We start from the raw sequence: 14,650 nt of genomic DNA, 5'->3' as shown, positions 1-14,650 counted from the left end.
TTAAGGAAAAGTTTAAATAGGTGTATTGTTTAAGAAATGTTTGTAAATAAGTTTATAAATGTTTTTAAGCCTTTTACAGCAACAAAGACTTTTAGGTAAAATATTATGTGTTGTATAAACAAAAAAAATTTTCGGTTCATCCGAACTTATAAAGTTTTGTTTTTAAATTGACCGATAAGAAAATGGTAGTATTAGACTAAAAGTGTGAGCTAAGCTGAAGTTAATCGTTTTTTAAAAAATAAAAACTAAATACTAGTAGTTGACATAACATCTTTTATAGCTTTTTTGGTGTTTTTGTAACATTTTTATAAATTTCGATTTAGATTCGTTTCATTTTAGCTCTCCTGCAAGATTCTCAACGAATGTAAATAAATATAGCTACTTAATACTTATTTATTTTGAATTAAGATAAATACTATTTTGAATTGGTTAGTTCTTTAGCACAGAATTTCAGACTTAAAATATTATAAATTATTTTTTTTTGTACCAGATTAAACATTTAAGTATTTTTTCAAAACTGTTACACAATTTCATTAATAACTGAACTATTTTTGTTTTCATTATCACTTTAACGGCAGTTCTAAAAAAATTCAAAGTTTAGGAAATATTTAACCGTAATACGAAAACATCCGTTGACTTTGTTGACCGACGAAGTAATAAAATATAAACCGCTCTGCAGAGTCGCAATTTGCAAAATAAGTTCATATTTTATGAGCAGCGAAGTGTTGTCAGTCAGTAAAGTATTTGTATACAAGATAAGTTCTTTTGACTTTCTAACAGGATCTGTTTTTTTTAGTCCTTAGAGTTTTTAGCTTTATTACCTTATATTTTATCATAAAATGTGTAAAGATTTCAAATCTTAAAATATAGAAACTTAGAAACTTATGTGGTAATTTTTTTTTTGTTTTAATCTGCATAAATCTTTTGAAATTCTTTTTTTTTGTATTTAAAGCTGTATCTATTTGAAATTCATGTTTTTTGTAGCTAACCTATATAACTCAGTCAGCTTATGTGTTTAGTCAATTGATTGTCATTAAAACTTTAAAGCATTTTTTTTAATGCTAATTTTTTTATAATTTTCTTAAAACAATTTTGATTGAAAAAGTACCATTGAACGTAATCATTAAACAAATAATATATTTTAGGGTATTTTTTGGCATTAGTTAGCTACCTGACTACCAGGGGTGTCGCGTTTGGTAGATCATTGGAGCAGATGATCCACCTTAAAAAAATTACTAAACGTTTTATAATAATATAAGGGCACTAATTTTTTTGGTTGTTAAATAATTTTTTATTTACAATATTTTGTTGTAATTGTAGTGTTTTTGTTTAAACAATTTATTTTTAAAACACACCAAACTAAGGGGTTTTTTAATTTTTGTAAGCTCATTCTCACCCCTGATGAAGCGACCACGCGTCGCCACTTCTGACTAACAAAGAATACAAAACAACATACATATGTGTTTATTAACATGCGATTTAAGTATTTTTCAAGCTTAAGAACACATAAAACACACCTAAATTAAATTATTCACCAACAAAATCACATTTTACATTTTGTCACTATTATTAAAGTATATGTTATAAAAACAGTATACTAAATAATAATATAATATAATAATACTAAATTATTCTCATGTTCAAAGATGTTAACTATATAAAGCTAAAGAAATGCTCACACATACAAAATTATTTAAGGTACAAGCTGTACAACTAAATTCACTTTTTAAATCTACTTTAGCATTATTTTTTCTTACTTTATAATGATTAATTTCAAATGCAACAATAACTTTTGAGCACACGTTTAATAAAAAAGAAATTTTCTAGTTTTGCATAACACTTGTAATGGAAATAATTTTCTTTTGAAATACATTGATCAAATCAGTTTATAAACGAGGAATATTTTTTAATTTTGTTTTAACACAATTATGACTTTTATAGAAATAATTTATTCTGTTAAAGTTGTATTGTTAACCACAACTTCTAATTTATTTTTTTTATAAATCACATATAAATTTTTAAAGCTTTCAAAAGTGAACCATGAAGTCATTGTTACATTTCATTTTAATACAACTATTTGGGATCAGTTTAGCTGTTAATCTGGGTAAGTAATTTATAGTTTCTTATTACATAAAATTTTGTTTGTTTTGCAATTTTTTTACCACATTTTAGTATTTAAAATAATTTGCTGCAAAAAATTCGGAAGGTTAAAGTTAAATACGAGTTTATAAAAACAATTAAACTGCGTCTTTAGTAAACGAAGTTATAATACTTACACGCTTTATATAAATCTGCAGTAAACTATATTTGTATATCTTTTAAAGTACAAATAAGTTAGTTTACTAACAAAAAGCTATCCTTATTTGATTTTCAAATTTTTTCAAACGCAAAAGCTTAACTGACTTGAAACTAGTTTAGAAGTTAATTATGTGTTGTTAAAACGTATCAAAATTAAATTTGCCTGATTTGTTAGAGATCAAGTTTATTTTTTAGCTGTAATGCATGTGTTGTGCTTGCCTTAGTTTTAAAAGAAGTAGTTGATGTTTTAATAGTTATAAATGTATATACTTGGTATTTAACTTAACAATTTTTAAACTAAAATATTTTTATAGTAAATGAACCATATTTTATTTATCTACCAACTCTAAACATTTGTAGTACTTACATATGATTGGGTCTTTTACTAAAATAAGTCTATAAACTGTTTTTCAACTTAACTGTAAAACTAAAGCTTGACTATTGTTTTCGATAAACAATTAATCTAAAAGCTGTCGTTGTATTTCATTAAATTGTGCTACAACTACTTTAATTTTTATTTTAGCTAAAACTTAGAAAAGTATTATTTTACTTTTTAAACTTTATTTATTTACATAGGTGAAGACCAACACCAGTGTAATAGAAAATGCGAATCCGGAGTAAAAATGACTTGTCATTTCAACTGGAACATCCAATGGTTTTTATTTTTTGTTTATTGAATTACTTTTAAATGACACAAACAAAAACAACAATAGAGTTAATTTAGGAGTTTTATAAAAGAAAAATTTTGTTAATGAAACTTTGCAATAAAAAAAATTAATTAATAACAAGTAAGTTATAGGGTTGATATGATAATACTGTCTTTGTCAGATATTTTGTTTTGGAAAAAAAAGTGGTATATTAGTTAGAATTTCTATCATTAATTGTAAAACAACCAACCATTAAATCCTTAAAATCGAGGCAAAGAAGAGCAACGGTATATCGAAACATTTTTTGTGAGATAAACATTTTATTCAGCTAACGTTTATACGTTCATAAAACATTAGCAGCTCATGTAGTCTTGAATTATTGAAGGGATTTTTTTTAATTGCTGGTTAAATCTTTGTGCAACATTTAAGTAAATGAATAGTTTTAATAAGGAAAAATAAACTTTGAATACTGTAAACCTGTTTAAGCGTTTAAAACGCTGTTTTAGAAAGTTTTTAAATTTCTTAATGTTTTTTAAGAAATTTAGAAACTTGCTTCAATAGCGTCACATATAAACTTTATACAGTCACTAGTTAAATTTTTATAGCTTTATTTTCTTTTGTTTTAAAGCACTCAAGTTTTTGCATTAACATCTCTCACTTTTATTGTAGATATAGGTCATATTGTTTTCGTTACTACGCTAAAGCTGTACATTTTGTCTACGGTGTAAAGTTATGTTAAATTAATTAAAGAAAAAGCCCGTAAGTTAAACTTAAACTTAATTTTGTTGTTTGCATTTTGTTGATCTACATATGATACATTAAACATAAGTAATCATTTTTTAAATAATATCGCTATTCATTACATATGAAACACTTCATATAAGCTAAAGGTATGCAAATATTGTATAGTTATAAAAACAAGTAATATGAATATTATATATCACCATCAGTATAAACGTATATTTACATATAGAAATGCTCAATACATAACTATATTACGAAAAAAAATTAATTTCACTTAAAGTACGTTACAATCCTCACTATCTCCGTAAAGCTTTTCTATTCTAACTTTGTGGAATCATAAATTATATTTTCGAATGTTGAATGAAGTTGAAGCGTACGAAAATTAGTTGGCTTATCACTATTGCATTAAACTTTGACACTGTTACAAGTGTTTAAATATTAATATAACAGGTTTATAATTAAAAAAGTGTAATCCTTAAGAGAATTAAGTGATTACAACAACTTTTAAAAACATGTTATAACAACCTTTTACAAAACTTTAAAACTGAATTTAAGCTAACTTTTTCAAAAAATGCTCAAGTTTTTTTTTACGCATATAATAGTGTACAAACTACTAATTCGTAAAAACTATCAGGTCTAGAACATTTTCGAAAGCTGCTTGTGGTAATTGCCTCGATAACGCGACAGCTTGTCACAATGAAGGCTGTTTTCCTGCTGACGGATACTCGAAACCAATCATATCAATTAACAAACATCTACCTTGGCCTACAGTTGCAGTCAGTATAAATAATTAACAATTAAAACAATAGATAAAATGCATAATGCTTAATTTGATTAGATTTAACACAGTAGATAAGTGCTTTTAAAACGTAAATAACTAATTTAGTTAAATAAACAAACTTAAAATTATTATTTGTATGCGTGAAAGTACTTTATTTTTATTTTTTCAAGCATGTTTTTTTTAAAGTGCGATCATTCTTATTTAGAATACAACAGTACTCTACTTGATAAACTGATACTTTAAGGCTCTAGTTTAGAGTTTCTCAAAATGAGCCATATAACCCCATTCAGGATCATTTCAGAAGTTTAGCGGGCCATAAGCTACAAAGGGGCAAAAGGGAGGTTCAAGGGGACATAAATTTAAACTTACACCAAATATTCTAGAGTTGATGATGGACAGCAAAAAAAAGTCTTGGGGGTATTTTAAGGGTATTTTTTCAGAGGTGGCCGAAGCTTTTTTTATTCCTTCAATTTTTGGGCTTTACAAAAAAGTTTTGAAACCTTGCTCTGGATTTTTTTTTATCTCTTACTTTTCAGGTATGTGAAAACGACACAGTAGTTGTAAACGTCCGCAACCACCTTCAGTACGGGGACTCCACCACGATTCACTGGCACGGAATCGACATGAGGGATTCCCCGTGGATGGACGGAGTGCCTATGGTGTCCCAGTGTCCGATTTCCATGTCCCAAAGTTTCACGTACACTTTCCGAGCTTATCCTCACGGTAACTTGTTTAAGTGCATTTTTTTTTTGCACATTATCCTTTTTAGTTTGAAAATTTTACCGACTTATTAAAATCTAATCATGTTTTTAAAGCAACAAATACGGTATGTAACCTACAATTTAGGCAACCTTAATTTCAGGTTTAAATATTTCTAAGCGAAAGCTTTTAACTTAAAGTTTGAAATTTTATAAAGTCCTCAAATTAACTTTTTTGTGTTTTATGAGTTAGTAATAATTTTCAATGGAACTCATTGGTTCCATTCCCACAACGCGCTGCAGAGGGGGGACGGTATCGTAGGACCTCTGATTGTCAGGCAACCATCGCAGACCGATGTTCATTCAGATTTGTACGACGTTGGTCAGTTGTGTACATTTTAATATATTCTAGTTTTTTGAAAAAATTATCTTGTTTAAAACAAAGAAAAGTCTGTTGAAAATAATTCTAAAACCAATATATTACTTTATTTACTAAAATTTGAAAAAATATTTGAAAATTAGTCTCGGTTTTTTTTTGTACCAACTCTAAAATTTCAAATCCGTAAAACTGTTCTAAGTGTAAAAATAAACACACAATCAAAAGTTTTGTAGCAGAAAATAAGTAAACAAACCTGACAGACACCAATATGCATGTTGTTATGGTGAGCGATTGGTTTCACACTACTACTTTGGACAAGTTTACTTCTCTGATAGCAGGAGATATATTCGGACTCACACCAGAGAACATTGTAATAAACTTAAAAGGAGTAAGATATACAAGATTTGAAATATGTTGTTTATTTATACTAAGTGGAAAAGAAAATGTAAAAAGCTTATGCGTAAAACAACCATTCTTTTAAAAACATTGCAACATAACTGCATCAAAATTTATAAAGTTGTATTTTGCAAGATCAGATTAATTTGAAAAAGTTTGTACTAAAGTTAAGAAAAACTAAAATTCTGTGAGCAATTATTGTATAATTTAATTTCTATTAATTTATAAACGTGCTTATTCTTAAGCGCTTATCCAAAAAATTAGGTTGTAAGGTTTTAAAACTTATCAAAATAAGTCTAATAAGTATTTATTTATTATGCTGTTTCAAGCGGTCAAGTGAAGTTAATTCAACTACAATACCTTATGAAGAGTTTTTATTAACTCCAAACAGTCGAACCCGATTCAGGGTTATCAACCATGCAGTTCTATATTGTCCTTTAGAGGTTGTTTTTGTTTGTTTATTTTACTTATATTATTATTTCAATCAAATCTAACTCTAAACTTAAAAAGCAACTAAATTTACAATAAAGTACAATAATTTGTCAAAAAATAACAATACTAATTACAGTTTATTTGTTATAAGTTAATTCATTAATCAAACTGTAATTGATTGCAGTTTTCTTAATTTATTTATTTTTATAAATTATTTGTAGACAAAATGTTCGTTCAAAATACTTTCCCATTTAAATATTTTTATATGTTGAATTAAACTGTTAAAAGAGTATTGAATAAATTAATAGTAGATTATAAAAAAAATGTTTTGTTTTGAAAGGTAACTATAGATGATCACAATCTGACTGTGATCAGCAGTAATGGAAATGACATTCAGCCCGAAATCGTTAGTTTTATGTACAGTTCATTCGAGTTTGTATGTGTTTACTTTTTATTTGTGATATAAAAGTATGTATGCGTGTACATCGTTTAAGAAAATATGAAATACTAAAACAATTAACTTTGAAACAAGGCTTATTGAAAAAAATTGTGAAGAATATGGGCTTACAAGCCATATAAAACTAAACGCTAAAAAATAAATACTGAACATAGTATATAAAATAAACATTAAGCTTGAAAATTTTATAAACCAAAAGGTTTCAACATTAACAATCCACCCGGGTGAAAGGTATGACTTTGTAGTAAGTGCAAATAAAAATCCTTCTAACTACTGGATGAGAGTCACAGGTGTCGAGTATACTGAATGCATGGGTCTTTCACAAAAAGCCATTGTCAGGTAGTAACTAAAATCTAAAGATCAAAATGACAACTAATAGTAAAGTATCAAAGTGTCATAGCAAATAAGACTGTTTTAGATAAGAAGTAAAATAATAATAAAAATGTTAGTAGTTTTTAAGTACTACATTCTTTGTTTTTTGCTAAAGACAAACTTGCTTAAAAAATATGATATAACATCCATATTTTGTAAAAAGTTATTTATAATACTGTACTTTATTTCAAATTCAGCTTAAATATCCTACAATGATGCTTTGTAGTATAAAATCTTTATTGTTTATTTGTTAAAAGTTTTATGTTTTGATCTACACTGTTTATTGTCTGAGTTTTTATTGAAGTTTATTTTAGTTAAGTTTAAGTTATTTATTGCTCAAGTTAATAAATTTAATATATTCCAAAATATATAACATAGTATTTAATTTTTTTAGATACAACGACTCATCCGTTAGCCTAACAACTCAACCTTCGTCAACGAAAACTGAAGAGTTCAGAAACTTGAATCCCATGATGAAGCAAAAAGACGTGACAAATCCTGCTTACGTCACCTAGCTCAAATCCGCCAGGGAAATTCCCGAGAAGCTCAGGGGCGAGCCTGGCGAAACTTTGTTTTTCGAGCTCAGTTTCGACCAGGGGCCGGTGATGAACAACATAGTGTACGAGCAAGCCGACCGTCCGTTGCAACACCACTTCGATGCGGTTGACGGGGAAGCAGTTTGTAACGCTCCCAACTTCACTGTTGCGACTGAGGTGAGTTTTTTTTTTGAAATAACTTTAAACCTTTAAATATTTACTCTAACTTTAGACCTTCTCAATTTTTTTTTTCGATAAATAACTTAATTTTTTGTTATAAAAACATAACACCCAAATACTGAATAAGCTTATAAAACAAAATTTAAACCTATGAATTTTAGAGTCTGAAAGTATGTAAAGTTACACTTATGTGGCGTACTACCTTTTCTACAGATTCCAATTTCACAAAAACTAGTTTATTAATACGTGCTTATCAACAGTCAAAGACATGCGTGCACATAGTGAAGGTTGAACGCGACCAGCTAGTAGAAATAGTGATGTTCGACAAGGGAGCAGGAATCAACAATCTTTCCGGGCATCCCATGCATTTGCACGGTCACTCGTACGCCGTCGTCGCAACGAACAGGTAGTTTTTGCAACACTTGCATCAAGTTGTTTTCTATCCCGATTAAAGTGAAGTAAAAGCTTTAGTTTACATCAGGGCTTACCAAACTCGTTTTCATAATCGCCCTTTTGGCAGAAGTCTCAAAACTTGTTGAATTCCCCCTTTTTAAATTAACTTACCATTCATATGTGGCTCTTTCACTAGTTATTGCTCCCAAATAGCCAAAAACACCCAAAAGGACGTTATCGCCCGCTCAGTAAATCCTTTTAACAATCGTGTGAAATAAATTAAATAAACGCTTGAAGGGAACGGGTCACTTTTGCACGAGCGTCACTTTTGCACGAAGACACTTTTGCACGAGGGGACACTTTTGCACGAGCGTCACTTTTGCACGAAGGGTCACTTTTGCACGAGGGGACACTTTTGCACGGCGACTCTTATGCACGAGCGACACTTTAGCACGAGGGGACACTTTTGCGCGGCGTCACTTTTGCACGCAGGGTCACTTTTGCACGAGGGGACACTTTTGCACGGCGACTCTTTTGCACGAGCGTCATTTTAGCACGAGGTGACACTTTTGCACGGCGTCACTTTTGCACGCAGGGTCACTTTTGCACGAGGGGACACTTTTGCACGGCATCACTTTTGCACGCAGGGTCGCTTTTGCACGAGGTGACACTTTTGCACGACGACTCTTTTGCACGGAGGGTCACTTTTGCACGAAGGACACTTTTGCACGGCGTCACTTTTGCACGGCGACATTTTTACACGTCAAAACTTTTGCACGACGTTACATTTGCATGAAGACATTTTTGCAAAGCGTCACTTTCACACAGCGTTATAATTTCACGGGTATACTTATGAACTGCAAAATTTTAAATAATCAGTCAATTTTGAACGGAACTTCACTTTTGCACGCTTCTAATTTTTATTTTCTCAAATAAAAATATAAATAGATTTTTTTTGTCAATTTAAATAATATTCGCTTTTAAACGCAAGTTGTTTTGAATCAATAAAATTTTGTAGTTTTTTAATGAAATTTTAATGTAAAGTTTTTATGAAATTATTGTTGCAAGATTTATTTTACAAACTAAGTTTCGGTCAAATACCTCGTCAGTGCTTAAATGAATTTCTTAAATAAAAGTTTTTATCTTAAGTTTTACGGAGAACAATATAATTACGTACCACAATTCATTTATTCATATTTATAATCTTAATCAAAATAAACTAGATGAATAACAAAAAATTTTGAATAATTTAAATAAAAATTATTGAATCTCGTTAAATTTTAAAGAGAAAGATAACCTTAATTTAGTAAGGCTTTAAAACACGAATCTTGAGTATTATTTTTTATTTATATTCTCTTGATGTTAAAATTAGCAATATATAGTTGTTAAACAAATGGTTAAATTTTTATTTAATTTTAAACGATTGTTAAAATAAAACAAAAGATTTAGTTAATTTTTGAATTATAGAGGTATTTCAGATTTTACTTGACGTTTATTTTTCAGTCTATTTTTTAATTTAGCGTGAGAATAAAAAGAGCAATAAAATGATTTGAACTTGGATTATTTCAGCATTATAACTTTGCATGATCATGATAAGCCAAAGAGAAAGTAACATTTGGAAGCTTGAAGTTATGTTAAAAGAAAATATACCATATTAGTCTTCAACCGCTGCAACATTTCAATAATGAGGCTTGGCAGATTTTTTTTTTTATCGGTCAGTTGAAATATGGAACAAACTTACAAATGAATTAGTTTCTTGCAAAAATTTTAAAGAATTTTGATTTAAGTTAAAATTTTTTTATCAAAATTATATTTGTGTTAGTAAAATTAATAAGCAATTTTTATCGACCGTTGATTTAATTTTAAGATTAAGCTTAGTTTATAATTCAATTTATTATATTAGCAGCACCTTTACTCTATAATAATGAGTCCTTTTTCAATGTATTTAATGATTACTCATCTAGCCAGTCTATTTTTAATGTCTTTGGAGCGTTAGGTTTTTATTTTTGTTGTTAATCAATGCGTTTAAATATTTGACGTTCATCGTTCTACATCAAAGCGTAAATAAGTATAAGTTTGTGCTTAACATTTTACTTTTTATGTTAACCTATAAGTTTTATATCAAACTATGTTTTTATCTTTGTTTTAATAAATAAACTTCTTGTATTAATTTTATTTTTTTATTATGTCTCTTTCAGTTTAAGTGGTCTAGGTTTTGATGCCTAGGTCCATCATATGGACAATAAACTTGTAACTGTGTAGTAAAATATATAATATGACATAGTTGTTGACTAATATATTAAAGTTCAAAATAAACTAGAACAACTTACTTACACTCGAAGTATTTTTTATCCTAGTTTCTAAATTAATTAATTTTTTTTGTCCCTGGTATGAATTTTTTATAAATAATTATATTTTATCTTTCCTTAGTTTGTTTCTAACATTAACTTTTACTGTTTAAGATTTTAAATCTTTCATTTTTTGCCTTTAATATAAGTATGTTAAAAATTTGGTACTAGCTAAAGAACTTTTTACCAAAATGAAAAATTTATGTTCCGTGCGAAAAAATCATTGTGCCAAAATGTCGCTGGGCAAAATCTTCATCGTAAAAATGTGACGTTGTGCAAAAGTACCGTTGTGCAACAATGCTGCCGTAACAAATGTCGCCGTGCAGAAGTGTCTCCTCGTGCAAAAATTACGCCGTGCAAAAGTGATCCTCCGTGCAAAAGAGTCGCCGTGCAAAAGAGTCCCCTCGTGATAAAGTGACGCTCGTGCAAAATTGACGCCGTGCAAAAGTGTCCCCTCGTGCAAAAGTGACCCTGCGTGCAAAAGTGACGCCGTGCAAAAGTGTCCCCTCGTGCTAAAGTGACGCTCGTGCAAAAGAGTCGCCGTGCAAAAGTGTCCCCTCGTGCAAAAGTGACCCTTCGTGCAAAAGTGACAGTCGTGCAAAAGTGTCCCTTCGTGCAAAAGTGACGCTCGTGCAAAAGTGACACCCACCCACGCTTGAATGCATAAAACTGTAAAAAGATTATTTGCTAAAGGGTAAATGAGAGCGAGCCTCTTCCCATGGAGAAAATGAAGGAAATTTATTACAACACTGCGATTGAAAGGCAGCTGGTAAATCCCCCAATGAAAGACACGGTGATCGTGCCGAACAGAGGGTACACCATTGTCAGGTTTTATTCAGACAATCCCGGCTTCTGGCTCTTCCACTGTCACATACTGTTCCATGAAAGTGAGCGAGGAAAACTTTATGTTTCAAAATTTATTTTACTAAACTTTATGTCAACATCATTTCACTTTCTATAGTTTAAATGAGCTGCGTTATGTTTTATAGCACAATGCTAATTCAATACGTAAGTAAACCATTATTAGATTTGAAAAGCATAAAATCTAAACAGTTACAAAGTTACCGTATGTTTAACTTGTATTATTTGGATAAAACATAGAGTAATATAATATTTATTTAAATTTTAAAGAATTCTGACATAAATAATATTTCACTCTATTAGGTATGTTCCTTCAGTAATAACAATGTTCTTATTAAAACGGAACCAACATATTTGCTTCTTTTAAAATTTAAAGTAAGCAATGTAATAACAGTAATTCTACTTTAGTATTATGAGCAGTCATTCACCAGTTTTTACAAGTTCTACACATCAAATAAAAAAATAACTGTTGTACACACCAAACTTAGTAAAAATCATTATTAAGATACTTTTGTACGGTTAAGTAAGTTCCTTCTATAACATAATAAATACGATCAAGATATTATGTTTACAGAAAAATGACTTGAAAATGTTTTAAAAACGACATACATATCTTCAGAACTGCTTCAAAAATTTTCAGGCCAAAGTAAAATATTTTATACGCACTTTACTGTACTCACGCAGTTCAATAAAATAAAGTTTACTAGAGTTTAAATATTAAATATTGTTTAGAAAAACTAAATGGTTTAGCTTTAGACTTTAGATTTCGAAATCCAAACACTTTTCAGCCATGATTGCTGTGATTCAAGTGGGAGAGTACGGTGATGTCAAAGGAGTTCCCGAAAACTTTACCAGATGTGGAAGCTACCAAACTGCTGAGATACTGACAACTGATAACGCATTTTCCACTACAAATGCCGATTTATTATTCGTGTTTGCGTTAATGTTGTCGGCGCTTGCTTGTACCAATTCGTAGTGTTCTAACAATTTAAGTGTTTATTTAATCATTATGCATCTTGTTTTTCTTTACTTAGTTTTATTTTTTAAAGTCATAGTTATTTAAACTTTATTTTTATGACAGTTACTAAATATAACATCAAAATAAAATATTATTAGAAACAAATAAAAATAAAAACAAATTTTTAAAGTAGTTCGAAACAGATACTTTGCTCGTTCTAAGTTTAAATACACAAAACAACTTAATTTTTTTATTCTTACGAGTGTCATTAATGTTTTTCTTTTAACAAAAGTTGTTAAAGAATGTTTTTTGATAAATTTTAGGTAAACAATTTATTTGTTTATAAATTAAACACTTAATAATTACTAATGTTAACTATTTAATTTTATTAACTTCTTTATTATTTTCTAAAAATGTTAAAATAAATTTCTATATTGTGTAACTAGTATTTTGTGTTGCGTATTTGTTGTGTAGTAGTTAAAGTTAAGTAAAATATTTGTCACACAATTACTCCAGCAAGAATCTAGTAAGTTAAAACAGACAAACCTTTATTCAGTATTTAAAACTTTAAAAAAAAATTTTCTTCTAATTTTCTAGCTCTCTTATTGGTAAGTATAAGTATAGCATTAAATTATGTTTGCATAAACTAAACTTTAAAAGTACTTTATTTATCTTAAAATTTTGGTATGGTGAATTTAATAAAAACATATATTTTTTTAAAGTTGTTAAGTAAAAATGTAAAAGTTTTGAAAGTAACTAATTTAAAACTATTTTTGTGACTTTTATATTGATTATAAAAAGTTAATTAAGCGTTAAAATTTTATAAGAAAATCAATCATTTTAAATTTAATTTAAAGTACAAAGTTATTTATTTTTTAAGTTAAGTTTTGTTTTTAAGTTAGCTAAAAGGATATTATTTCTTTATATAAAGTTTTATATAAATTCCCTAAAACTATAAAACATAAAACACACTCTTATTTTTATAATAATTTTTCTAGAACTATTTATTTTACTACAGTTAAAAAAAGAAAGATCATAAAAGTTTTGCATACTTTTAATTTCGCTATGCATACAATTTTTGATTCTTAATGTAAATAGTTTTCATAGTTTGACATCATAAATATTAAACTTTCGTATAAAATGTCAATAAAACACTATTACCGTCTTTGTCAATATAGTTGTAATTTGTGAGTTAAAAGTTTAAGTTAATTATGTAAAATTTAAGTTAAGTTATGGTTTACAATAAAGGGATTTCGTATTATGTTTGGAATGTGCTAAAGAACAAAATAGTCTTTTGCTTAGTGTTTGTGGCTCTTTACTAACACAATTGTAAGAAAAAATAATTAATAAATCACTGAAAAAGTTACCAATAATGTGTTTACATGAGACTAAATAATATTAATTTTTCCGGTGAAGTAGCTAGTTTATACAAATAATTTAGTAAATAATTAAAATCTTTAGAGTTTGTTTTATTGATGTTTTTTTTGTATCTGTGTCCACCACTGGGTTTCAATCTTGCAACATTCAACTCAAAGAGTTTTAGAAGCTATCACGTCTCTCATAATTGAATATATTTATAAAATAAGCTTACTATCTCCTTTTTTTCTTCAACTTACTAAGTTTATTATACTGTTTTACATTATAAATTTATTTAATACTACTTAAATTCACCAAAAATTTTTTAAAAATTTTATCATTAAACGACAATAAATTATGTTTAACTTCAAGCATATTCCACAAATTTTTCAGCTATGTGTTTTCAGTTTATTTTTTATTTAATTTATGTTTTATGTATAGAAATTGATAACAATGTGATATGAATTATTAACCTATTTATTAAATAGTCATTACTATCAGGGTGGCCTTTTACCTAAGGATCAGGTACTTTTTAAGGGTTGTCACAAAACCTATAATGCTGAGAAAAACCTTGAATTCAAGAAATTTTGTAAAGAAACCTAGAAAAAGATAGCATTTTGAACAAAAATCACTAAAGAACCTGAAATTTTGAACAAAGTTTACTTTTTAAGTAGTAAAATTTCAATTTGACACCAAAAGTCTATCATATACTTTAGAAATTTTTTTTTGTCATCATCAATTTTTTTTTTGTCAAATAACACCTTAAAAGTAGCTTTGCAGTATCTTTGAAATGTTTTATACTATTTAAAATGTT

General features: G+C 28.2%; 1 protein-coding gene across 1 annotated transcript; it reads left to right on the top strand.

Moving 5' to 3' along the window:
• The first annotated feature begins 2,921 nt into the window (after positions 1-2,921).
• LOC145841300 (multicopper oxidase 3-like) lies at positions 2,922-12,498 on the top strand. The gene is made up of 12 exons (XM_082948663.1): positions 2,922-2,953; positions 4,324-4,465; positions 5,007-5,193; positions 5,422-5,550; positions 5,808-5,917; positions 6,716-6,781; positions 7,032-7,171; positions 7,599-7,614; positions 7,720-7,917; positions 8,181-8,326; positions 11,355-11,548; positions 12,311-12,498. Exons 1-12 carry the CDS (start codon positions 2,922-2,924, stop codon positions 12,496-12,498), a joined length of 1,548 nt encoding a protein of 515 aa, XP_082804789.1.
• The last annotated feature ends 2,152 nt before the right edge of the window (positions 12,499-14,650 follow it).

The sequence above is a fragment of the Thalia democratica genome, chromosome 7 (genome assembly GCF_965202585.1).
Source record: "Thalia democratica chromosome 7, ktThaDemo2.hap1.1, whole genome shotgun sequence".
NCBI classification, from domain to species: domain Eukaryota; kingdom Metazoa; phylum Chordata; class Thaliacea; order Salpida; family Salpidae; genus Thalia; species Thalia democratica.
Note: the sequence above shows the minus strand (reverse complement) of the source record. Positions and strands in the feature narration are given on the sequence as shown.

What these genes read in the sequence shown, in the direction of transcription:
- LOC145841300 (XM_082948663.1), top strand. Translation starts at nt 2,922, where the DNA reads ATGACTTGTCATTTCAACTGGAACATCCAATG. An exon ending in ATGACATTCAGCCCGAAATC is followed by an intron (nt 6,782 to 7,031) that starts GTTAGTTTTATG and finishes ATAAACCAAAAG; the next exon opens with GTTTCAACATTAACAATCCA. An exon ending in ACTTCACTGTTGCGACTGAG is followed by an intron (nt 7,918 to 8,180) that starts GTGAGTTTTTTT and finishes GCTTATCAACAG; the next exon opens with TCAAAGACATGCGTGCACAT.